Source organism: Rhipicephalus microplus, chromosome 10, assembly GCF_043290135.1.
Source record: "Rhipicephalus microplus isolate Deutch F79 chromosome 10, USDA_Rmic, whole genome shotgun sequence".
NCBI classification, from domain to species: Eukaryota; Metazoa; Arthropoda; class Arachnida; order Ixodida; family Ixodidae; genus Rhipicephalus; species Rhipicephalus microplus.
Genome location: NC_134709.1, coordinates 36,689,651 through 36,713,793, shown reverse-complemented (window position 1 = coordinate 36,713,793; position 24,143 = coordinate 36,689,651). Strand labels below are relative to the sequence as shown.

Here is a 24,143-nt window from a genome sequence, read left to right as displayed (position 1 = left end):
TCTCAAATTCTGGCCATCCAGAGGGCCCGCACGAGGGCGGTTAGGTTTAACCTGACCGTCCCCGAGTGGGCCTAGCCAGGTGACGCTGAGTTAACTCGCGGCTATTGTGGACATAATAAGGTTGTTTCACTCACTTACTCACTTCCTGTTGCCGATAAAAGGACTAAAAACTTAGCAGGGAGCAATGACACAAGCGAATAAAAACGTCACGTGCGCCCTCATGACGTTGAGCACTTTTCTTTTCTTTTTTTTTTATTCGAATGCGCGGCTTCTCAGCGCGATCACGTGCGCACGTGTGGACAAGTCGCGACCTCCCGTGGTGATCCCTGTAATGAATGAGCGCGCCATGCTCAAATCAGCCAACGGCTGGTACACTGGCTTTTACGCAATGATTTTGGGAATCCTACGTCATTTCACGAGAGAGAGAGAGAGAGATTTTCAGCTTAGTGTGAGAATTTGTTGCAAATTACAGGCCGTGAGCTGTGCTATATTTGGCTCGTGTGTTCTCTGGAGCCTCGACTACCGATCGACAGCGTTTTCTGACCGTGCTCAAAAAGTGTTCTAGGGCCCCTTTATGTCCTGTTTTAATGCTTGCGTCAGTACTGGGAAGGTAGGGAACACATGACCTCTCTACAGAAAAACTTAATTTGGTCCTAATCCTTCCTTGTAATGCTTCAATTTTGTGTATTATACACGACCCCTAAACCGCCACATGCCCTGTTCATTTTTCATTCTGTGAAGAAGGCTGTGCCATGGCTGTAACTTAAATTCATCATAAAATTGCATATATATATATATATATATATATATATATATTGTGGTAAAGCCTTTGAACAGTGGGTCATCCTCTTCAGCGCCTTCTAGTGGGTCGCCCTTTTTCTTAAGAAGAAGAGCAGCTCGTGCAGAGAGTCGATCCCCGCATTGACTGTCGCTGTCGTGAATCATCGCTGAGTGTCCGTCAATAAACCGCTTAACAATTTGGTGGAGAGTGCTGAGAGTGCTGTGCCCTTCAAACACCTTCGGTCAGCATTCGATGCCCTTGGAGCTTCGATCCCGTACCGTGCCTCCAACCATGTACCAAGACGCCGCCCAGCAAACCCTTCCTCCTACGTCGCCGCCATGTCCCGGTGTCCCCCGCATCCGCGACCCTCCTGTCTTCACCGGCGCGGATGGCACCGACGTCGAGGACTGGCTTGCCATGTACGAACGTGTGAGCGTCCCCAATCATTGGGATGAGGCAGCTAAACTAGGTAACCTGTTCTTCTACCTTGCGGGTGTGGCCGGAATGTGGTACAATAACCACGCATCTGATTTCCCGACTTGGTCCGCTTTTAAAACCGCTGTCGTCGACGTGTTCGGCCGCCCTGCTGTTCGTAAGCTGCAAGCTGAACAGCGTTTACGTGAACGAGCCCAGCAGACCGGTGAGTCCTTCACAAGTTATATCGAGGACATCCTTGACTTGTGCAAGAAAGTCGACCCGAACATGTCAGAGGCTGACAAAATCACGCATGTTCTAAAAGGCATCGCCGACGATGCCTTCACCATGCTCCTGGCAAAGAACCCCCGCACTGTGGCAGAAGTCATCATGTTATGCCAAAGTTACGACGAGCTGCGGCGGCAGCGCTTGATGACCCGTCGTCCGCCACCACGTGATGCTGATCTCTCGGCCTTGTCAGCAGTTCCAGACCACGCAACCTTGCTCGCCGAAATCAAGTCGTTCGTGCGTGAGGAAGTTGCCCGCCAGGTCTCTCTACTGGCTTTTGCTTCCCCACAACAAGCTCAACAGCCATCAAGTACACTTCTACCTCCGCTCCGCCGAGCCATTCAGCAGGAAATCGCGGAGGTCGTCCCTGAATACCACCAGCCACCTCCTGCATCTGTGCCACTCAGCTACGCCCAAGTTGTTGCCAGGCCGCCCCCACCGATTTCTGTCACTGTTCCGCTAAATTACACCGAAACCGTCGCGAGGCCCCAGGCCTTTGGAGAACCTGTCTCGCCTACATACGCCGGCGTCACCCACGTGCCCCGAGTGCCGCCTAACATGCACTCATATCAGCAGCCGGCTCGCCAATCGCGTTCTGCGACATGGATGCGACCAGCAAACCAATGGCGCACTGCTGATAATCGCCCCATCTGTTTTGCTTGCGGTTGCGTCGGTCATGTGGCACGATATTGCAATCGTGTGCAGCAACCGCAGGTCGCCTCCAACTTTCCCAGCCAGTCAAGACGCTCTTATGACCAACCGCCGCCTATGTCACCGTCGTCCCGCCCCGTTCCGTCTACCCGCCGTTCACCATCTCCACGACGTCGCTCACTGTCACCGATGCGGCCACGTCCACTCGAGGGCGACCAGGAAAACTAGTCGTCGCAGTCCACGAGGCAAGGGCTGCGACGCTGTCGAACTGCGGAAGCCCTCAGGAAAGCCCGTCGAACGTGATAGACGTGCTTGTGGATGGCGTTCGTGCATCTGCCCTTGTAGATACTGGAGCCGCCGTATCCGTGATGGACGAAAAACTTTGCCGATTACTGCGCAAAGTGACCACGCCGCTTTGCGGGCTCTCCCTCCGTACAGCCAGCGCCCAAAGAATTCACCCTACAGCGATGTGCACAGCCCGCCTTATGATTCAGGACGTGATGTATGCGGTCGAATTCATCATAATTTCTTCATGCTCTCACGACGTCATCCTAGGATGGGATTTTCTCTCCCGCCACGACGCCGTCATTCATTGCGCACCAGCAGAAATAGAACTCGCGCCATTCTCTTCTTTGACGCCGGCCGACAGTCCATCCGCTGCAAGAAAGTTACTCGTCAGAGACGACACTCAAGTGCCTGCAAACTCGTCCGTTGCGGTGTCGCTCTACTGCGCAAGCCTTTCTGACACCGCTGCACTCCTCTCGCCATCTCATCGTGTTTTCATAAGAAAAAGCTTGCTGGTTCCTTTCGCGACCGTCCAACTCACTCACGGCATCACCACTATTTTTGTTGTGAACCCATCTCCGTACAGCGTTACGTTGGTGCGAGGAGAATGTCTCGGCAGCGTGGAACCCATCGAAGACGCGCAAGTTATGGATCAACCCGATGACATGCACTACCCAAGTTCCTGTACGCTTGGTGCTGTTTCGACATCTGCTTCATCATCCGATGATATATTCGGTCCCTGCATACCCGACGACCTTACGCAGGGCCAGCGTTCCCAGCTTTTGGGCCTGTTGGAAGAATTCCGCTCTTCTTTCGATGTCGCTCAACCTTCTCTCGGCCGCACATCCACCGTTACGCATCGCATCGACACAGGCACACAGCCACCGCTGCGGCAACGTCCATATCGCGTATCTCCCACAGAACGCCGTGTAATCAACGAGCAAGTCGACGACATGCTTCGCCGCGATGTTATTCGCCCCTCTAGCAGCCCCTGGGCATCTCCTGTCGTTCTCGTCACGAAGAAGGACGGTTCTGTGCGGTTCTGTGTGGACTACCGGCGCCTCAACAAGATCACTCGTAAGGACGTGTATCCACTACCGCGGGTAGATGACGCGATCGACAGCCTGCAAGGAGCAGAATTCTTTTCATCCCTCGATTTGCGCTCAGGGTACTGGCAAGTACCTATGGCTGAGGACGCTCGACCAAAGACCGCTTTTGTCACCCCCGACGGCTTGTACGAGTTTAACGTTATGCCGTTTGGGCTGTGCAATGCGCCCGCCACCTTTGAGCGCATGATGGATACAGTTCTGCGTGACCTGAAATGGCACACGTGCCTGTGCTACCTCGATGACGTCGTCGTTTTCGCTCCTGACTTCTCGACGCACCTTCAACGCCTTCGGCATGTTTTAACGCGTCTGAGAAACGCCAGTCTGCAACTGAACCTAAAGAAGTGCCAATTTGCAGCTCGGCAGCTGACAATACTCGGCTACGTCGTGTCCAAGGACGGAATTCTCCCTGATCCAACCAAGCTTCGGGCCGTGACCGAGTTCCCCAAGCCGACATCCGTGAAGGAACTGCGCAGTTTCGTAGGACTGTGTTCCTACTTTCGGCGCTTCATTCGAAACTTCGCGACTATCATATCGCCGCTGACGAAGCTTCTCGGAAGTAACGGGCCTCTCCATTCGTGGTCATCACAGTGCGACGACGCTTTCAGAACACTTCGTCGTTTGTTGACGTCGCCTCCCATACTCCGCCCCTACGACCCTACGGCCCCTACAGAGGTACACACGGATGCCAGTGGTGTCGGCCTCGGCGCTGTCCTTGCGCAGCGCAAACCAGGGTTTCCGGAATATGTCGTGGCGTACGCGAGCGGTACGCTTACTAAAGCCGAGACTAATTACGCAGTCACCGAGAAAGAATGTTTGGCAATCGTCTGGGCCCTTGCAAAGTTCCGACCTTATTTGTATGGTCGCCCATTTGATGTCGTCACCGACCACCACGCACTATGCTGGTTGTCGTCATTGAAAGATCCCTCAGGCCGTCTCGCCCGGTGGGCACTTCGCCTGCAAGACTATGACATCCGCGTGCTGTACCGCAATGGAAGGCAACATGCTGACGCCGACGCCCTGTCGCGCTCTCCCTTGCCTGACGACAATGCCAACAACTCAGTGTCTCACCTTGCCATTTCTTCGATTAGCATTCATGCTATTGCTACTGAACAGCGCAAGGATCAATGGATTGCCTCACTGATAGACTTGCTGACTGATCCATCCACTCCATCCACTCGCGCGTTGCGTCGTCAAGCCCACCATTTCGCCGTTCGCGACGACCTCCTCCATCGACGCAATTACAACGGTGACGGCCGCCAGTGGCTACTAGTCATACCTCGCAGTCTGCGCTCTGACATATGCGAATTATTTCATTCTGATCCGCAGTGTGCGCACTCCGGGGTATCGAAGACTTACCACCGCATTCGCCAACGGTACTTTTGGCGCGGCATGTACCGCTACGTGCAGAAATTCGTTCGCTCCTGCATAGAATGTCAGCGCCGCAAAACTTCAACGCACCTGTCGCCGGTAGGTGTGCAACCTCTACCTTGCCCTGCCAGGCCGTTTGGGCGCGTTGGCATCGATTTGTATGGGCCACTTCCACTAACGTCGGCTGGTAACCGCTGGGCCATTGTTGCTGTGGACCACCTCACGCGATACGCCGAAACGGCCGCTCTTCCCGCGGCTACAGCGAGCGATGTGGCTTCCTTTCTGCTCCAACGATTCATCCTGCGACACGGCCCACCCCAGGAACTGCTCAGTGACCGAGGCCGTGTCTTCCTGTCTGAAGTCGTTCAAGCCATTCTCAAAGAGTGCAACGTTGTTCACCGCAAAACTGCTGCTTACCACCCGCAGACGAATGGCCTCACAGAACGCTTCAACCGTACGCTGGGCGACATGCTCTCCAAATACGTCACCGCCGATCACACGAATTGGGATTCCATTCTACCCTTCGTCACCTACGCATATAATACCGCCCCTCAGAGCACTACTGGCTTTTCACCTTTCTTTTTATTATATGGAAGGCACCCGTCACACACCATCGACACGATACTTCCGTACAGGCCAGATCCGTCTGAGTGGGCACCTATTTCTGCTACAGCCAAGCTTGCTGAAGAATGTCGAGAGCTTGCAAAGACCTTTACTGCGCATGATCAAGAGCGGCAAAAAAGCATTCGCGCTGACGCCAGTACTACTGCACCCACATTCCTCCCTGGAGCGCTCGTCTGGCTCTCGATCCCTACTACTGCAACTGGCCTATCTTCAAAACTATTGCCTAAATACGAAGGCCCCTACCGTGTCGTCAAATGCACTTCCCCAGTCAACTACTTGATTGAACCCATCGAACAATCTTCGGACATGCGTCGTCGAGGACGCGACATTGTTAACGTGGAGCGCCTCAAGGCCTACCATGACCCGCTCATTGTAACCAGCTGTTAGGTCGCCAGGCGGCTCCCTTTTCGTACCCGGGGTAGTTGTGGTAAAGCCTTTGAACAGTGGGTCATCCTCTTCAGCGCCTTCTAGTGGGTCGCCCTTTTTCTTAAGAAGAAGAGCAGCTCGTGCAGAGAGTCGATCCCCGCATTGACTGTCGCTGTCGTGAATCATCGCTGAGTGTCCGTCAATAAACCGCTTAACAATATATATATATATATATATATATATATATATATATATATATATATATATATATATATATATATATATATATATATATATATATATATATATATATATATATATATATCACTGGGTTGAGTTAAGGAAGATAACTCGATTACTCAACATTAGCTAGTGTCTTCTTGTAGAGATCTTATGATCTCTCTAGACAAGTTTTCGCTGTTACTGTCAGCACCGGCGAAATGTTTAGAAATCTTATTTAATCCTGATGTTTATACTTGCCATATATATATATATATATATATATATATATATATATATGTAAATTTGCACTATTTTTGCTGTAAGAAGTTCGGTATATATGCCCATTTCTTCTCAAGTAAGGGTAAACAGCTCAGCAGTATGTAATAAATAGATAAATAAATAAATAAATAAATAACGCCAGCGTGTCAAATCATTTTGTTGATTTCATTGATGTATTCTTTATTAGTCCTCTTGATTTATCTTCGCTGTTCGACCTTTTTAATCAACGTAACTGTAACGCAGCCGTTTAGCGGCATATTTATTCGGGTTGTGCTCGCATTACCTACTGTACTCATTCCGTTCTTGCCTAGTTCATTTACACGCACGTTGGAAACTTCGTTTTCGTTCTGAAGGTGAACGTCGCTTACGATATCATCCTAGAGGAAGGGCTGAACTTGTACAACCTCTACGTGCCATGTGAAATTAAAACGCTACCACGAGAACTGCTGTCGAGGCGGCATCCGGAGATCACCAGCCAATACGCAACGAAGAAGCTTCTGACCAAGACACTCGGCCTGCGAACCTCGGTGAGGCATCTGAACGCTCGTATGAACACGCCATCGGTTTAGTGATGCGATTGAAGAGAAAGCTTAGCTTGACAACTTCTGTGTGTATTCACGTCAAATCAAGTCAAGCTCCTTGAATCTTTGGTGCACACCCACGCTGGTGGATTGGCCAGGAACCGGAGAGCTTTCATAGAATTTCTAATAAAAGATTAGGATTGGTATATTTAAGAGAAAAAAAAAGAAAGATTATACAAGACAGATTTACTAATGGAATAATAAACAGTAAAAGAATATAAACATTGAAATTTGAAAATTGAAACATTGGAATTTATTAAGGAATTTGGAAAAGTAACAGATAAGAGCAAATATTGATTGACCCTTGACGAACCCTTGACGAAATCCTGCAATGTGTCAGCAATCTTCGAGTCACTGTGGCCAAGAGATAAAGCCCGGAAGTGTGCAGCTATCGTATGCCTCGCTTTGCTTGCGTAAAACGTTTTTTTTTTCACAATAATACCAACATTTAGTAACAGCATACACACAACCCATAACTTGATCTGATACCATACATATTGACTAAAAAACATTCCTGACGTTCATGATATTTCTAGCAATCTTAATTCTGAATTTACTGCTTCCTTTAGTGTGTCATGGCCGTATACCGTCTAGGCGTATATCATCTAGTCCTATGTATCGAATATGCCGTGTAGCTGTATAGCGTATAGGCTGTTGATGTATCTGCGTCCACGGCGCAATATGTCCCAACAGAGCATCAGTCTATAAATGCCGCTCTAGTATAATTGCTGTGCCAACTGGTATATTCTATTTATTCGCAACAATGGCATGACACCTCGATGTGCTTTGTCCTCCCTAGGACAGTGACGCAGACCATAACTGCTACAACCAGGACAACTTGCTGCTCTACTACAACAGACGTGACGTCATCGAAGCGCTGCACGTTGAGCAGACTCCTCATGTGTGGGTGCCGTGCTCGTAAGTGAATTCAATTTAATTCAACTTATTCAACTTTTGAGAAGCACAAAGTTGCCAAATGGCTTCACAGTGGTGAGATGATTGATTGATTGATATGTGGGGTTTAACGTCCCAAAACCACTATATGATTATGAGAGACGCCGTAGTGGAGGGCTCCGGAAATTTAGACCACCTGGGGTTCTTTAACGTGCACCCAAATCTGAGCACACGGGCCTACAACATTTCCGCCTCCATCGGAAATGCAGCCGCCGCAGCCGGGATTCAAACCCGCGCCCTGCGGGTCAGCAGCCGAGTACCTTAGCCACTAGACCACCACGGCGGGGCTCACAGTGGTGAGAGAACAAACTTTATTCTGGCTTCACAGTACAGACTAAGCTTTTTGCAGACGCCTCTAGTACGGATACATTGGTACTAGAAGCCGGCCAAATGACTACCCCAGAAGTGGAGCAGCTAACTTTAACAGACGTATCTGGCCGTGGAACGACATGTTATCAAAGCTAGCAACCAAAATACAGGATCAAGTTATTACTCTGGCTCTGTTTGGTGCAGTAAATTTATCAGTGTTCCCTATTTCAAATGATTGATTTGTAGAGTTTAACGTCCCCAAACCCCCATATGATTATGAGAGACGCCGTAGTGGAGGGCTCCAGAAATTTCGACCACCTGGGGTTCTTTAACGTGCACCCAAATCTAAGCACACGGGCCTACAACATTTCCGCCTCCATCAGAAATGCAGCCGGGATTCGATCCCGCGACCTGCGGGTCAGCAGCCGAGCACCTTAGTCACTAGACCACCGCGGCGGGGCTTCACTATATCAAAAAGCCGTGGATTGATTGAGTTGTAAAGCACCCTTAAAAAATAAGTAAATAAAATTACTGCTGGCCCGTAGGTCGAGGAATCGTATCCCGGCTGCGGCGGCAGCATTTTCAATGGAGCTGAAAATGCTGTAGGCCCGTGTGCTCAGATTAGGGTGCTGTTCAAAGAAACCCAGGCGGTCGAGATTCATGAAGCCTTCCACTATGGCGTCTCTCAAAATCGTATGGTGGTTTTCGGACGTTAAACCCCACACATCAATCAATCGTCCTTCAAAATTAGCTTATAGAGGTTTTTCCCTTTGTATTAATGCTAATAATATAGTGGTGCTAGCGCTTTACCTTCCAAACTCTCATAAAAGAATTTCATTCGCGTAGACGGATCACAAATAGCTAGAGAAAATAAGCTGCTCAATTAGGTGATCTCCTTTGTGTCGCTTTTCTTTAGTGTGAGTTTTATTGTGTGTTTTATTTTCTCGTGCAATGATGGTTGTAAATATATGAGCAAAAAAAAGTTGCAAATGACGACGGCGTACACGTGCATCACTCAGAACTACCCGCTTTCTGCGTGCTGCTTTACAGAAAAGTCCTAAACTTCACCGAGGAGCACTTGACCATGCGGGAGGTAGTCCAACAACTGCAGGCCCAATCTGGCCATCTCAAAGCGCTGATCTATCACGGCGACGTTGACATGGCCTGCCCTTTCCAAGGAGGCGAATGGTTCACTCGCAGCTTGGGATATAAGGTAAAAACTTCTCGATAAGGAACATAGCAACATCTCGACCTTAGATATTGTGTATTCGTATACAATTGAGCTCGATTTCAAGGTTATGGCGACAGTGTCAACTGGCCTACCATCGTATTCTAGAACGTCCCTTCACTCAATGCTTCAACTTCCCTTGAGAGAGCCGATGAGAGTGCCATCTTTAGGTACGGCAAGTCACTGCATATCAGCGATAATCTGCTGTGATTCTCGACTAGAGCAGCGTCATTTTGAGCCGAGCTGTGGCGCAGTGCTCAACTCTGTCAAGTGAAAGGTGAAAGTCGAGTCGAGGAGCGTTTGTGAATACGGGGGCTAGTGTCCTAGAGACCTAGCGGCAGGTTCTGAAACAGTGAAAGTCAAGAATACGCGTTCTTCTCTCTCTCGTTGGCCCTTCCAAGCTACAACAGTCGCCCCTGCGATGAACTGTGCACTCTTTATCTTGACCAAGCGTTGGATTTGTCGACCTTTATTACCGTGGATCAAAAGAAAATTGGTGTGACACATAGGGTAAAACTGGTGCTTGGCAGTGGTTCGATTGAATTACTTAGGTGTCATGATGTGTATCGCATTGTCAGAAAAAAAAGAAATCAAGGAAAATGAGTCACCGTCAAACATGAGTTACCGCAGCTTAAGGAACAGCAAGAAAAAAATTAAGGGACCCCAAAGCTTTGCCTTTAGGAGTTCAACGCGATAGTTATATCCTGTTTCAAGAGCTCACTTAAAACACTTGGCGCAAGAAACCTTTTTCAAACTTGCTATGCACCCACCAGGTGGCCTCAAGGGAATAGGCGCAGCGTGTGGGCCTTTTGTAGCGAGTGAGTGGCTTTAAACAACGAAGCTATGATGATAATCACATGTTCGGACACCCACTGGCAATGGGCGCTTGGCCTACGCATTATTGCTGCAATATTTCATGTTGCATTGTGAAGCACGTATAAACGACGCGTGTGTTTGTAAAGCGTGAAAGATACTTCCACTGTACTTCCAAGCAGAGGAAGTTATTTTCACTGTATTAAAATGCAGATGCGTGGCCGTTTTATCAGCAAATGTGTAGCCAGACAAGAACAAAAACTTCTATAAAAGCTGGGGTTGGTTTGCTTAAAAATACAGGAGACCAGACTTTAGAGCGAACTAGCCCAGGCCGACCTCTCTGCCTATGTGGCGCTCTGATTCAGACTCTCTCTCTCTCTCTCTCTCTGTGTGTGTGTGTGTGTTTGTGTGTGTGTGTGTGTGTGTGTGTGTGTGTGTGTATGTGCGTGTGTGTGTGTGTGTGTGTGTGTGTGTGTGTGTGCGTGTGTGTGTGTGTGTGTGTGTGTGTGTGTGTGTGTGTGTGTGTGTGTGTGTGTGTGTGTGTGTGTGTGTGTGTGTGTGTGTGTGTGTGTGTGTGTGTGTGTGTGTGTGTGTGTGTGTGTGTGTGTGATAATGACGCATGATAATGGAAAAGGGAAGAAAATGACGTGAAGGCCAACAAGACGTAGTGTGGTAGCCTATCTGTTCTTGTGGAAGTCACATGCTTAATTCAATAAAATGGTTGCATTTTTGCAAGTGCATTCACCTCGCTAATTCTGGTTGAACTGCGTTTTGAAACTGTTCATTATATTACGCACCTCTTATTTTCCTTGACAGAGCACCTCGCTGTACAGGATGTGGCACGTCGGACCACTCATTGCCGGTTTCGTGGAGAACTTCGCCAACAACATCACTTTCGTCACCGTAAAGGTTGTTATTTTCTTTATCCCAATTACATGTCTCATATAGAGTGCTTCATGTATATGAACTTGAACGATGCGTGTTATAAACAATACAAAGATTGACCTCGGATATTGCTGGGATTGTTAAGAATCCTCGTATGGGATTGTTAAGAATCCTCGGGAGGCAGGTGGTACCCAGAGGTACCACCTGCCTCCCGGTCATTTGGCTCAAAAGCCTCGAGGAGACAATCGTAGTATTCGCATTATCTATCTCGTTCACATCATGATCGCCTGCCTATCACTCGAAACCCCATAGATCACTACGCGTCTCACAGCCAATAATTCATGTTATATATGTCAGGTGTTCCAACGGTACCGCAGCACGATTTCAAAAAGGACGAACGGCGTCACCTGAGGCAAACCTAGTGCATATTGTTACCGGTACACTGCTTATTCGTTAATGAAGTTGTATAACTGGTCATTCACCATAGGTCTAGTTCTCAAAGGGCTCACGCAATTACCGAAATGTCAATGAGACATACGTAGACCCGTTTAAATGACATCTAGTTGCACTTTCTTCAACAGCGTGCTAACAGCGTTCACGCTTTTGGAAAGAGTGCCCACATTTCAGCCTTGCGCCACGTGTCACGTTCAAGGCCGAGTGTCAAGGGCTACTGTGGAGGACGTCAGAACAGGGATGTCTACGTAGACAAGCAGCGTCAAGGTAATGGCACTTATACGTAGGGATATTCCTTGTTGTACTATGTCATCCCTTTCTTTAACGGGCGCGCGCCCGCAAGACGATAGGCAAGCAGCGTTCCGTTTGAAATTTGATCCACTTCCGCGATGCGCCGCGTTCCAAAATTTTGGCAGACGTGATCGTCAACGCCCAGTGCGCATGTATTCATTGCGCTGGTAAACAGAAAATGGTCAGACCAGGTTAGGGTTAATGTAACCGAGGGGTTATATCAACTATTGTGTAGAATTTCCTTGCCGCATTTGTTCCTTCAACAACATGTTTGATCACTCCAGGGTGCCGGCCACATGGTTCCGATGGACAAACCGCTGGAATCACTGGTGATGATAACCAACTTTCTTACAAACCAGACGTTCAAATGAAAAAAAAAATTGAAAAGTTGAAATGGTAAGGATTTGCAAAGTGCAATAAAAAGCGTGGTTTCCGTTCAGTCCAATAGTTTTTTTCAACATAGTTCTTGCTAAGCAAGCAGTAAAAGAGCTCTGGAGAAAACAACACACCCGACGAAAAGAAGGACGTGAACAAAAGGCACCTTTTGTGTGTGTCCTCCTCGTTTGGTGTATTGTTTTCTCCGGCACTCTCTTACTGCCAAAATGAACCAACTAGCCCAAAAGAACACTCCGCTAATAAGCAACGAACGTAACTATACTTGGTTGTGTTTGTTTAGCTTGTTATTCGAAAACGGTGCGCACATTTATTCAGAAGTTTTCAGCGCTAGTTGACTTCTGCATCCTTCTTCTGAAACGTGATGCAGCAAAAAAAAATTAACTTTCCTTAACACTTGACCTATCCAAAAGCGCTGCAATACCTTATTTACCGATAACGAAAGTAATGCAAACCTAATGGCTCGTTTTTCTTTGTTAAACACAATCGTAATTAGAACTAAGGGAAGTAATGCCACGGAAAGTATAGGTGATGTTACAAGTAGTAAGTATAATGTAAATGCGAACACAGAAAAATGGAGGAATACCTGCGACCTTCGAATGACGCGTCCCATGCTGAGCTGTACAACTGAGCTATACAGCGGCGGCCATCCCTCCATCCGCTTTGTAAGACATACATGCGCATTTTAACGCGGAAGTCGGTGCCACAAGTAGCCACGAGGGAAAGGGGGGAACACTTTTCCTGCCTGTTTCGAGAATCAACTGCAACTTTTACTTTCTCTCTTTCTATATATAAAAGTTCTTGTTATCCCACAAATACGTATTTACTTATATATATATGGACATGTTCAACGTAGAGTAAAATTTCTCGTGACGCCACAGATACGCGTGTGTATGTGTGTGTGTGTGAGAGAGAGAGGGAGGGAGAAAAGGGGGGACTTCATTGAGCGTTCACTGAGATTCATTGAGCGTTCACCTGCAAATTTATCGAGACACCCTCTTTTTTTTCCTAACATGAAAACACGTTTATTTAGTGAGCGTTAATCGATCATATAAAAGTCCGATGGGGCTTTGGTAGCCTGGAACGGGCGGAAAGTACCCGATCAACCGCTATGGTCTTCCTCCTTCGTTTAGCTGCAAAAAAAAGACAAAAAGAAAGGTTTAGAACAAGGATCAGGCTTAGGGTTTCTCTTAGTTAACACAGTTAGGAAAGGCGAGGTGCAAAATGGCACCTAGACAGGATACTATAGTATCCTCGCTTTATTTTTATTCTTGCATGCCATGGTAACGGTGCTCGGCTGCCAACCGAAAAAGCGCGGGCTCAATGACGTTCGCAGCTATTACGTTTCTTCGGAAGAGAAATACTACATGTGGGAATACAGTGAGACGCAATCGCACGTTAAAGAGCTCCAGATGGCCGAAATTTCCGAAACTATTCTCTATGATATGCCTCGTTATCATATCGTTGTTTTGTTTTGACGCGTGGAAATCCGGTAATTATAAATTTATTTTTATTTGGTTTTCTGCTTTAGTCGCATTCGTTAACGTGTATGTATTGTCGACTGTTCCTAAGGAGTTCTAAATATAGTGTTTTCTTTTTCAGACATAGCAAAATTATAATAAAAATTTGATGATAGTCATGCTGCTGTCTTAATCGCACTCTAGGTCAAACGGAAAAAAAGTTTCCGCGGGAAAGACGTTGATGGGACTGTTTACCAAAAGCTTTGCTAATCTCTTTGTTGACATGAGTGCGGGAGTTTATAATAAAGTAGTAGTGCGTGCCAATTTATGTCACATGTACCTATTAAGGGCGAAGCTCCTTAGGGCGTGGGCTGTGCGTCCCCTGTAGCCTGTATGTAGCCACCTCTAGTTTAGTTCTTGCAGTGTTCACTAGATGGCGGTACCGTCCCCAGGGCGGCATGATGATTGAGCAGAAGCTTCCAGGTTTATTTTATGCGGACGATATCGTCTTATTTGCGGACAGTCGATATGATATACAGCAGCTGGCGAATATATGCGGAAGGGAAGGTGAAGCTCTTGGACTAGGATTCAGTGTAACGAAGTGTGGTTTGATGGTATTCAATGATCCCTGTGATCAGACGGTGTCCATACAAGGCCAAGAAATACCGAGGGTAAGTGAATACAAGTACCTTGGAGTATGGGTAAATGAGAGTGATAGATACATGGAGGTACAGGAAAAAGCCTCGGCAGCAAAAGGAAAGAGGAATGCGGCAATAATGAAGCACAGAGCGTTGTGGGGATACAATAGGTATGAGGTGCTTCGAGGTCTGTGGAAGGGTGTAATGGTTCCAGGGCTTACTGTTGGGAACTCAGTGGTGTGCATGAGGGCAGAGGTGCAATCGGGAATGGATGTAAATCAAAGGACTGTGGGACGCCTCGCGTTGGGTGCTCACGGGAAGACGACAAACGAGGCTGTAAAGGGCGATATGGGGTGGGCAGGTTTTGAGGCGAGGGAAGCACAGAGCAAAATAAGGTTCGAAGAAAGGCTAAGAAATATGAAGGAGAGTAGATGGGCAGAGAAGGTGTTCCGTTATTTGTATAGGAAGAGCGTGGACACACAGTGGAGAAAAAGAACTAGAAGACTCACTAGTAAATATACGGCTGGTATTGTGAGCCATATGTCAACAAAGAGCGTTAAGGGAAAAGTCAGGGAGGCGGAGAGGATTTACTGGATGGCAGCTATGGAGAAAAAACCGGCTTTGAGTAACTACCGAAAGGGCAAAAATGAAATAAGGAGGGAGGCATTTTACGATAATTCAAGGGGAAGCGCTTTACTGTTTGAAGCGAGATCGGGTTGCCTTAGAACGCGTAGTTATAAAGCAAGATTCAGTAAAGAAGAAGAACAATGCACATGCTGCGGGAAAGATAAGGAAACGGCGGAGCATGTTCTGATTGAATGTGGAGATATCCACCCAGGTGTACGTTTGGGTACGAGCCTACAGGAAGCCTTGGGTTTTAGGGACAACAATGGAAAGCTGAACACACCCGCGATTGAAATAAGTAAGAGACGGTTAGAGTATTGGTGGCAGAAAATTAGAGAGAAAGGACAAAAATAAATATTGGAAAAATAAAATATGGACAGTGTGCCGTAAATGGCAGAGAACTTAAGCTGAAAATTTACCTTTTTTCCATTACGATAGAATTTATCGAAGTAGAGGCATTAGGCCAACATAAAAAAAAAGGTTTTTTTTTTTTGTCGAGCCTGGTGGCATATTTGCCACCACCCCGTTATAAAGGGGACGCTCATAGCATCCATCCATCCATCCATGTAGACCAGTGTATTTTGGCTTAGACCAGTGTATTTTAGTACAGTTTTCTAACACGTGGGCATCGGTAAACTGAGCTAGCCATGGTCAAAAAGACCGTAAAGTGTTCAGAGTGCGGGGTAGGGTGGAAGGTGGAAATTAGGGCGGAGGAGAAAGCAGAAGATGACGCCAAGTGTAGACAGTGCGAGTTCGAGGAGAAAATGAAAAATATGATGGCGGTCCAGAGTGGGCTCATGGAGAAAATCGCAGAGCTGGAGAATGCATTGGCGAAGGAGCGAGAGAAAACGTCAGCCATGGAAGAAAGGCTCCGGGCAGCCGAGAAGGGCCTATCGAAGGTCGTGAAAGGGAACGAAGACGCAGGTGACGGCGGAAGCATTATGGCGACGACCCCCCGTGCGGGAGAGATGAAGGAAACAGGCATGACAAAGGCAGATACATTGGCCACAGGGCCCAGCTACCGGGAAGTAGTTTTGAGGGAGGGAGGGAGCAAACCAGCAGCCGTGACTCACGCTAGTCACCTAGTCAGCAGCCAGGTGCAGGTTTCAGAAGGAATGTCTGAACAGGTCATCATCGCCGGTGACTCAAATTTAGTCCGATGCGCAGCGGCAATCAAAGAAAGGGTGAAAGGCGACAAGAGAGTTGCGATAGGGACGTTCCCAGGACAAACGCTGGGGACAGTAATGAGTCAAGCGGGTGAACAACTCGCAGCTAAAGCTAACAATCGTAACCTCGTTGTAATTGCGGGAGGGTTAAATGACGTCCTGAAAAAAGAATCGTCAGGACTAGCGACGACCTTGGCGAAAGGGGTGGATGACATGCGCACCGTGTCCCCCCAGGTGCAAATTGTAGTATGCACAGTACCGGAAGTACCAGTACACAACGTCAACCTACAAAGAGCGGTTGTCGACGCAAACAAAGAGATATGGCGAATTAGTCGAGAGAAGGGTTTCGAGGTAGTGGATTTAAACAGGGAAGTGCACAGGTGGGGTGGATTCCAAAGAGACAAGATTCATTTCGATAAGAGGCTTGGACACGAGGTGGGCTGGCGACTGGCAGGACGCGCAGTAGCTTTTTTGGGGGGCTCACGGGCCCTTCGGAGTCCGGGGTAGCTCGTAACAGGGAAAACAACCAGGAGGACGCTTTGACAGGTAGAATTGCGAAAAACCAGAAAAAAGGTAAAAGAAAAAGGAAAAAGGCGCGTGTTGCAATTAGTTACATAAACATGCAGGGTGGCAGAAAGAAGGCAAAATGGTTAGAGATTGAGGAGCAGTTAAACAAAGAACAGATAGGCGTGTATGCGGTTACAGAAACACACCTTAGAGACTTGGAAGAGCCACCACATATTAAAAATTATGTTTGGGAAGGGTGTAACAGGACCATATCGGAAAGGAAAGGTGGGGGTGTAGGAATGCTAATTCACCGCGGAGCCAAATGGGTTAGAGTGAAACAGACGTGTTCAGAGCACCTCTGGGTTCTGGGCACAGTAGGTGGAAAGGAAACGTGGCTAGGGGTAGCCTACTTGTGGACGGGGAATAACTGCAGAGAAAAGAATCAGGAGATAGTGGATTGCATGAGTGCGGATATTAAGGAATTTGGTAATGGGGCCGAAATCATCCTTCTAGGGGACATGAATGCCCACATACATGACCTTGACGGATATTCAGACACCAATGGGAAGTTATTACTAGATCTTTGCGAGCAACATAGTCTGGAGATAGTTAACACGGGGCCTAAATGTGACGGCCAGATCACATGGGAAGTCGGAAACAAGCAATCAAGTATTGATTATTGTCTCATGACTGAAGGAATTTACCACAAACTGACAGAAATGAGGATAGACGAGGAAGGCATTAACAGCTTGGGTAGTGATCATAAACGAATAACATTACAAATGGGATACGAAACTGAAAATATGAGCATGGAATCAAAGTCTGGCAGCTCGTATTTAAATGACAAACAAATAATAAATATAGCCGCAAGAGTCGAGGAAGAAGTAGGCGAAATACCAGGCAAGGACTGGGAGTATAGTGAGCTGTTACATCTAATGACGAAGGAGATAGGGAAAGAGAAGAAAACTGTTTGCTGGAAAGGAAAAAGGAAGCCAAAAAGTTGGTGGAACAAGGAAATCCGGGAGGCGATCGAGAAGCGACGCGAAGCATCACGGGAGCATAGAAAGGCAAAAAAGGAGAAGCGGCCGCAGGACGAAGTCAAAAAAATATGGGAAATATATTTAGAGAAAAAATCCCTTGTACAGAAATTGGTAGAGGCAAAAATTAAAGGTGAAAGTGAACGCTGGATGACAGAGATACACGAAAAAAAGGAGGCCGCGCCTAGGATTTTTTGGAGCCACATAAAGGCGCTAGGTAGGAAGTCTGTCACAACGCAACAACATATTCTAGATGAAGGAGGAAATCAATTGGAAGGGTACGAAGCGCTAGGTTACATCCAAAAGGTAACAGCCGATTCGTTTCAAAAGAGCGTCCAGGGGATCTCCCCGGTGAGTAAAAGTGTGGCGGAGAAAGCAACAGAGGAAGAGCTAGTACTTGATAATTTCAACTGGAAAAAGGCCGAAGGAAAAATTCCAAAGCGCACTGCCGCGGGTTTAGATGGGATTCCCGTTAGCCTCATTAACGAACTAGGACATAACACTAAAGAAGCATTGTTAAAAGCAGTAGAAAAAAGCTTAAAGGACGGACAAATACCGGACAGTTGGCGACAAAGTAGAATGAACTTAATCTATAAAGGCAAGGGAGATAAGGACAAGATTCGCTCGTATAGACCACTAACCATTACATCGGTACTATACAGGATGGCGATGCAAGCAGTAAAAATGAAAATAGAAACATGGGCCGAACATAACGATATTTTGGGAGAACTTCAGAACGGATTTCGAGTCGACAGGCGGTTAGACGATAACCTGTTTGTTCTCACTCAGTGTATAGAAATATCTAAAATAGAGAATAGGCCCTTGTACGTGGCTTTTCTAGACATCACTGGGGCATACGACAACGTTAATCAGGAAATTTTGTGGGATATATTGAAAGGAATGGGCATGGGCGACGACTGTATACAGCTTTTGAGGGAGATATACCGAGAAAATACAGTTTGCATAGAGTGGGAAGGAATGCGTAGCAAAGAGAACGTTGAGGTTAGCAGGGGTCTGAGACAGGGATGTCCTTTGTCCCCGCTGTTATTCATGCTGTACATGGTGAGTATGGAAAAAGCGCTAGAAGGTAGCAACATTGGTTTTAATCTGTCACACAAACAGGGCGGCATGATGATTGAGCAGAAGCTTCCAGGTTTATTTTATGCGGACGATATCGTCTTATTTGCGGACAGTCGAGATGATATACAGCAGCTGGCGAATATATGCGGAAGGGAAGGTGAAGCTCTTGGACTAGGATTCAGTGTAACGAAGTGCGGATTGATGGTATTCAATGATCCCTGTGATCAGACGGTGTCCATACAAGGCCAAGAAATACCGAGGGTAAGTGAATACAAGTACCTTGGAGTATGGGTAAATGAGAGTGATAGATACATGGAGGTACAGGAAAAAGCCTCAGCAGCAAAAGGAAAGAGGAATGCGGCAATAATGAAGCACAGAGCGTTGTGGGGATACAATAGGTATGAGGTGCTTCGAGGTCTGTGGAAGGGTGTAATGGTTCCAGGGCTTACTTTTGGGAACTCAGTGGTGTGCATGAGGGCAGAGGTGCAATCGGGAATGGATGTAAATCAAAGGACTGTGGGACGCCTCGCGTTGGGTGCTCACGGGAAGACGACAAACGAGGCTGTAAAGGGCGATATGGGGTGGGCAGGTTTTGAGGCGAGGGAAGCGCAGAGCAAAATAAGGTTCGAAGAAAGGCTAAGAAATATGAAGGAGAGTAGATGGGCAGAAAAGGTGTTCCGTTATTTGTATAGGAAGAGCGTGGACACACAGTGGAGAAAAAGAACTAGAAGACTCACTAGTAAGTATACGGCTGGTATTGTAAGCCATATGTCAACAAAGAGCGTTAAGGGAAAAGTCAGGGAGGCGGAGAGGATTTACTGGATGGCAGCTATGGAGAAAAAACCGGCTTTGAGTAACTACCGAAAGGGCAAAAATGAAATAAGGAGGGAGGCATTTTACGATAATTCAAGGGGAAGCGCTTTGCTGTTTGAAGCGAGATCGGGTTGCCTTAGAACGCGTAGTTATAAAGCAAGATTCAGTAAAGAAGAAGAAAAATGCACATGCTGCGGGAAAGATAAGGAAGCGGCGGAGCATGTTCTGATTGAATGTGGAGATATCCACCCAGGTGTACGTTTGGGCACGAGCCTACAAGAAGCCTTGGGTTTTAGGGACAACAATGGAAAGCTGAACACACCCGCGATTGAAATAAGTAAGAGACGGTTAGAGTATTGGTGGCAGAAAATTAGAGAGAAAGGACAAAAATAAATATTGGAAAAATAAAATATGGACAGTGTGCCGTAAATGGCAGAGAACTTAAGCTGAAAATTTACCTTTTTTTCCATTAAGATAGAATTTATCGAAGTAGAGGCATTAGGCCAACATAAAAAAAGAAAAAAAGGTTTTTTTTTTTTTTTGTCGAGCCTGGTGGCATACTTGTCACCACCCCGTTATAAAGGGGACGCTCATAGCATCCATCCATTGTAGCCACCTCTAGTTTAGTTCTTGCAGTGTCCACTAGATGGCGGTGCCGTCTCCTGTATGTCAAAGGGCAAAAATGAAATAAGGAGGGAGGCATTTTACGATAATTCAAGGGGAAGCGCTTTACTGTTTGAAGCGAGATCGGGTTGCCTTAGAACGCGTAGTTATAAAGCAAGATTCAGTAAAGAAGAAGAACAATGCACATGCTGCGGGAAAGATAAGGAAACGGCGGAGCATGTTCTGATTGAATGTGGAGATATCCACCCAGGTGTACGTTTGGGCACGAGCCTACAGGAAGCCTTGGGTTTTAGGGACAACAATGGAAAGCTGAACACACCCGCGATTGAAATAAGTAAGAGACGGTTAGAGTATTGGTGGCAGAAAATTAGAGAGAAAGGACAAAAATAAATATTGGAAAAATAAAATATGGACAGTGTGCCGTAAATGGCAGAGAACTTAAGCTGAAAATTTACCTTTTTTTCCATTAAGATAGAATTTATCGAAATGGAGGCATTAGGCCAACATAAAAAAAAGAAAAAAGGGTTTTTTTTTTGTCGAGCCTGGTGGCATACTTGTCACCGCCCCGTTATAAAGGGGACGCTCATAGCATCCATCCATCCATGTCGCCTCCTCTCGTTTAGTTCTTGCAGTGTTCACTAGATGGCGGGACTTGTAGCTGATGATGAAAAGATGCAAGATGTTATAAACTAGACGGCGGTACTTGTAGTTGATGATGAAAGATGTGAGATGTTATAAAATAGGAATGATGTCACATATGGCACGTGTCATTGGTGGAAGGCAATCGTTCGATTTAGTGCGGCGACGTACGCTAGGGGGGAGCATTGTAATAAACTCGAGTGGGCAAAATGTACGGAGGATTCATGGTTTACCAGGTTTTCCTCTAGAGCTTCGCCCACTCATCATCATTCACTTCGTGGATATGGCGGCACTTTTTAGAACCCACAGAAGTTGCCCGTAGTTCGAGATATCAGTCACCGAATTTCAAGGGCTTATTGCAAACAGATTGTGCCCGGCGCGCAGGAACTGCGGTGGAACAGCGGAACGACGCGTCACAGATTGAAGGTACCCTCCATCACACGGGAGCTAAGACAACCACGGTCTCTTTTCGCGTCATCTAGTAGCGAACGAAACAACAAGTCGTTGGTGGTGTGTAAACCATGGCAAGATTAAAACTCCCTTCGTTTTCAGGGCGATTACGCAAGAGACCCTCTTGCGTAATTGACTTGAAATCACTAGAAGACGCGAAAAGAGGCTATTCTTGGCCTCGCTCACGATTGAACACGCTGCAGTCAGCAGCCGGGGCGCCCAAGCCAAGTGCTCTCGCGTTCCCTTTCATAAAAATTGACAGCTTACAAATGGAATCACGCCTGTCTAGAGCGCCCAGCCAGCCGCTCCAGCTGCCGTTTTCTTCAGAAATGTGTGGAAACAGACGCCGTTATGCTACCAAATGGGCTCATACTGCGTGCTCGGTCCTTGTGTTATGACTTGAACATGAACGGAAGCTTGCAGCTAACGTGCGGTAGAAGCCGCGGGCAACGGTGTTAAGAGCCACCTGCTCCGGTGCTCTAGACAAGTGTGAATCTATCTGTACTATCTGTATATATGCATACATCGACGTAGTGCACAATACATGAGATGCGATCCTTTCGCACGTGGCCTTCGCATACAACACGGCCGTCCAAGAAGCGACACAGTACAAGTTGGTCTACGAAAGCAACCCAGCAACGACGCTCGATGCCGTGTTACCCAACGTCACCGACGAAGGAAACCTCGATGTGACTTGTCTATCTTAAGTGCGCCGAAGATGCTCGACAACTCGCTACGCATCAACAATCGGCAGGCGACTGATGGCCACCGTTGCAACTTTCGACGGCATGTCGCGGAATACCAGCCCGGCGACCGGGTTTGGCTGGACGCCGATACGCCGACTTGGACTTAGTGAAAAACTTCTGTGGAGATACTTCGGTCCGTGAAAGGTGATTCGACTTTTTGGCACTCTTGACTATGAGCTTACCCTGGATGGCGTTACGAACTTTCAACGACACCAAGTGCGACCTGTACTCCCGAAGTCGTTCACGTCATGCGCCTCAAGCCGTATCGCGCGTGTTAGTGAAGCTGAGGACTGTACTTTTTGCTTTATTATAATACTTTCTTTCTTGTGCTTATTGTTTGTTGTATTTCCTTCCCTTACTGTTTTTATTTATAGTTGCATGAACTTTCTTCCCAGCCGGTGCAAAGCTGTTATAGAAAAGGGCATAGTCACGCGTGTTTTTTGTTTCTATTTTGCTGTATTGAGTGTACACCTACAAAGACTGCCAGCCATGCTCGGCGCAGACCACGCCTCTGTGTTCGAGAAGCTTCGTGTTTGTAGCAGATCATTTTGTTAAGATTGCGCGAAGGACGCGAGCAGTCATGCTTACTTCATAGCTTGCGCGACCACCAGTGATAAAGGCCGGAATGTTGGATGCGTGACGTACAGAAAGACGGTGCGTCCCAATGATGATCAGTTTGATCGACAGCCGATCATGTGTTCGCCAATATCGGCGTATAGCACGCACTTCTCGGTTTTTCCCTCTCGGGTGCAAGTTTGGCCAAATAAAGTTTAATTTCGGACATGGCGACTGCTGTCTTCGTCAACGTCACGACCACATGACATACGATGTGGTGCTGCTCTCTCGTGTTCCGAACGCCCCTATCAATCAGTGAGCCCAGTCCTATTCGTGACGACACCGACACTATCAAGGATAATTGAGTGAGCCGCAGACTAGAACGGCTACCCCTTCAATACGCACTCCTACCGGACAAGCAGGAACCCAAAGCAACGAAGGCAAAATTACAACATTCCTGCCATCGCACCTTCACGCGCTCATCGTTTGGCTGAAACTAGCGCTTGTGCTCTAGCGTGAATGCCGACGTTGTGTGTGATACCACAAAGTGCCCCTTCAACGCCATTGCAGTGGAGCTGTCTGGCAAGTCCACGATTTCAGACTTTACTTCGCTTACAGGAAGACGTCCATGTTAGAGCACTGCAAGGGCCGATTTCGCCGGCCCGGTTTCGGCCCGAAAACGTCATGCTCCGGCTTGCCCGAACCCGACCCGATGTTTTTAAATACGGCCCGTACGCAGCCTCGGGCACGAAATGTTTGGACCCGGCCCCGTCCGGTCCGTTGGAGCCAGCTATGTCTTCAACACTAACGAGGCACTGTTCAATATTCTGTTATAGGGAAGATACCAGCTGCACACAAGATATTTTCTAGTGAATATTTTGGAACTTCTTTCAGTGTCATCACTTTCACTGGTATGCTGTATACTTTCGGTTAATTATGCCCGTAACACTTTCAGGAAATAGTTTCAGAGCAGTATAGAATATAATCAGTCATAGCCGGCTGTCTCAGGTACGAAGTGCTACCACGCTGTCTTATTTTTGCATTTCAAAGAATGACTACGAAGTACGCTATCCCCGTATAGTGGAAAAAATGGGAGACGTTTGGAGTCTACATAAATTGCATGCAAGCTTGGGCTGCTGAGTAAAAGTAGCAAGGGTGCTGCAAACGTCATTTGTTACCCAATGCAATAAAAAAAAACGCGCTCTAGGTATACTTCTGGGAATATACAATCAACTGGGCAGCGCTACGTAAATCGAGGCGGTCGTGTCGACTCATTGGTTCTCATACGTACACTACGTTTTCCCCCCCTACTTCCTCGAGTCACCACCACCGCAGTGCCCTAGATCGCCCAAAACAAACCACAACCGTTAGCTCGCGAGCCACCATCCTCGTTATTCCCTGAAGATGCCTATCTCGTCATCTTCGTGTGACCGCCTTCAATCCTTGAAAGCGTTATGTCTTAACGCAAGTCTGGACTACAGGTTTCTCAAACAACATTGAATTAAAGCGC

General features: G+C 47.3%; 1 protein-coding gene across 2 annotated transcripts in view; it reads left to right on the top strand.

Moving 5' to 3' along the window:
- LOC119180706 (lysosomal protective protein) overlaps positions 1–12,340 on the top strand; it is a 39,182-nt gene extending 26,842 nt beyond the window's left edge. Inside the window, exons 7-12 of one of the 2 annotated variants that reach the window (XM_037431836.2) lie at positions 6,741–6,914; positions 7,768–7,886; positions 9,282–9,444; positions 11,089–11,181; positions 11,739–11,877; positions 12,186–12,340. In XM_037431836.2, the coding sequence (XP_037287733.2) occupies positions 6,741–6,914; positions 7,768–7,886; positions 9,282–9,444; positions 11,089–11,181; positions 11,739–11,877; positions 12,186–12,301 (804 nt within the window). In that variant the 3' untranslated portion in view covers positions 12,302–12,340. The remainder of the gene's footprint in view (positions 1–6,740; positions 6,915–7,767; positions 7,887–9,281; positions 9,445–11,088; positions 11,182–11,738; positions 11,878–12,185) is intronic. The other variant, XM_037431837.2, reaches the window with a different exon arrangement.
- Positions 12,341–24,143: the final 11,803 nt, after the last annotated feature.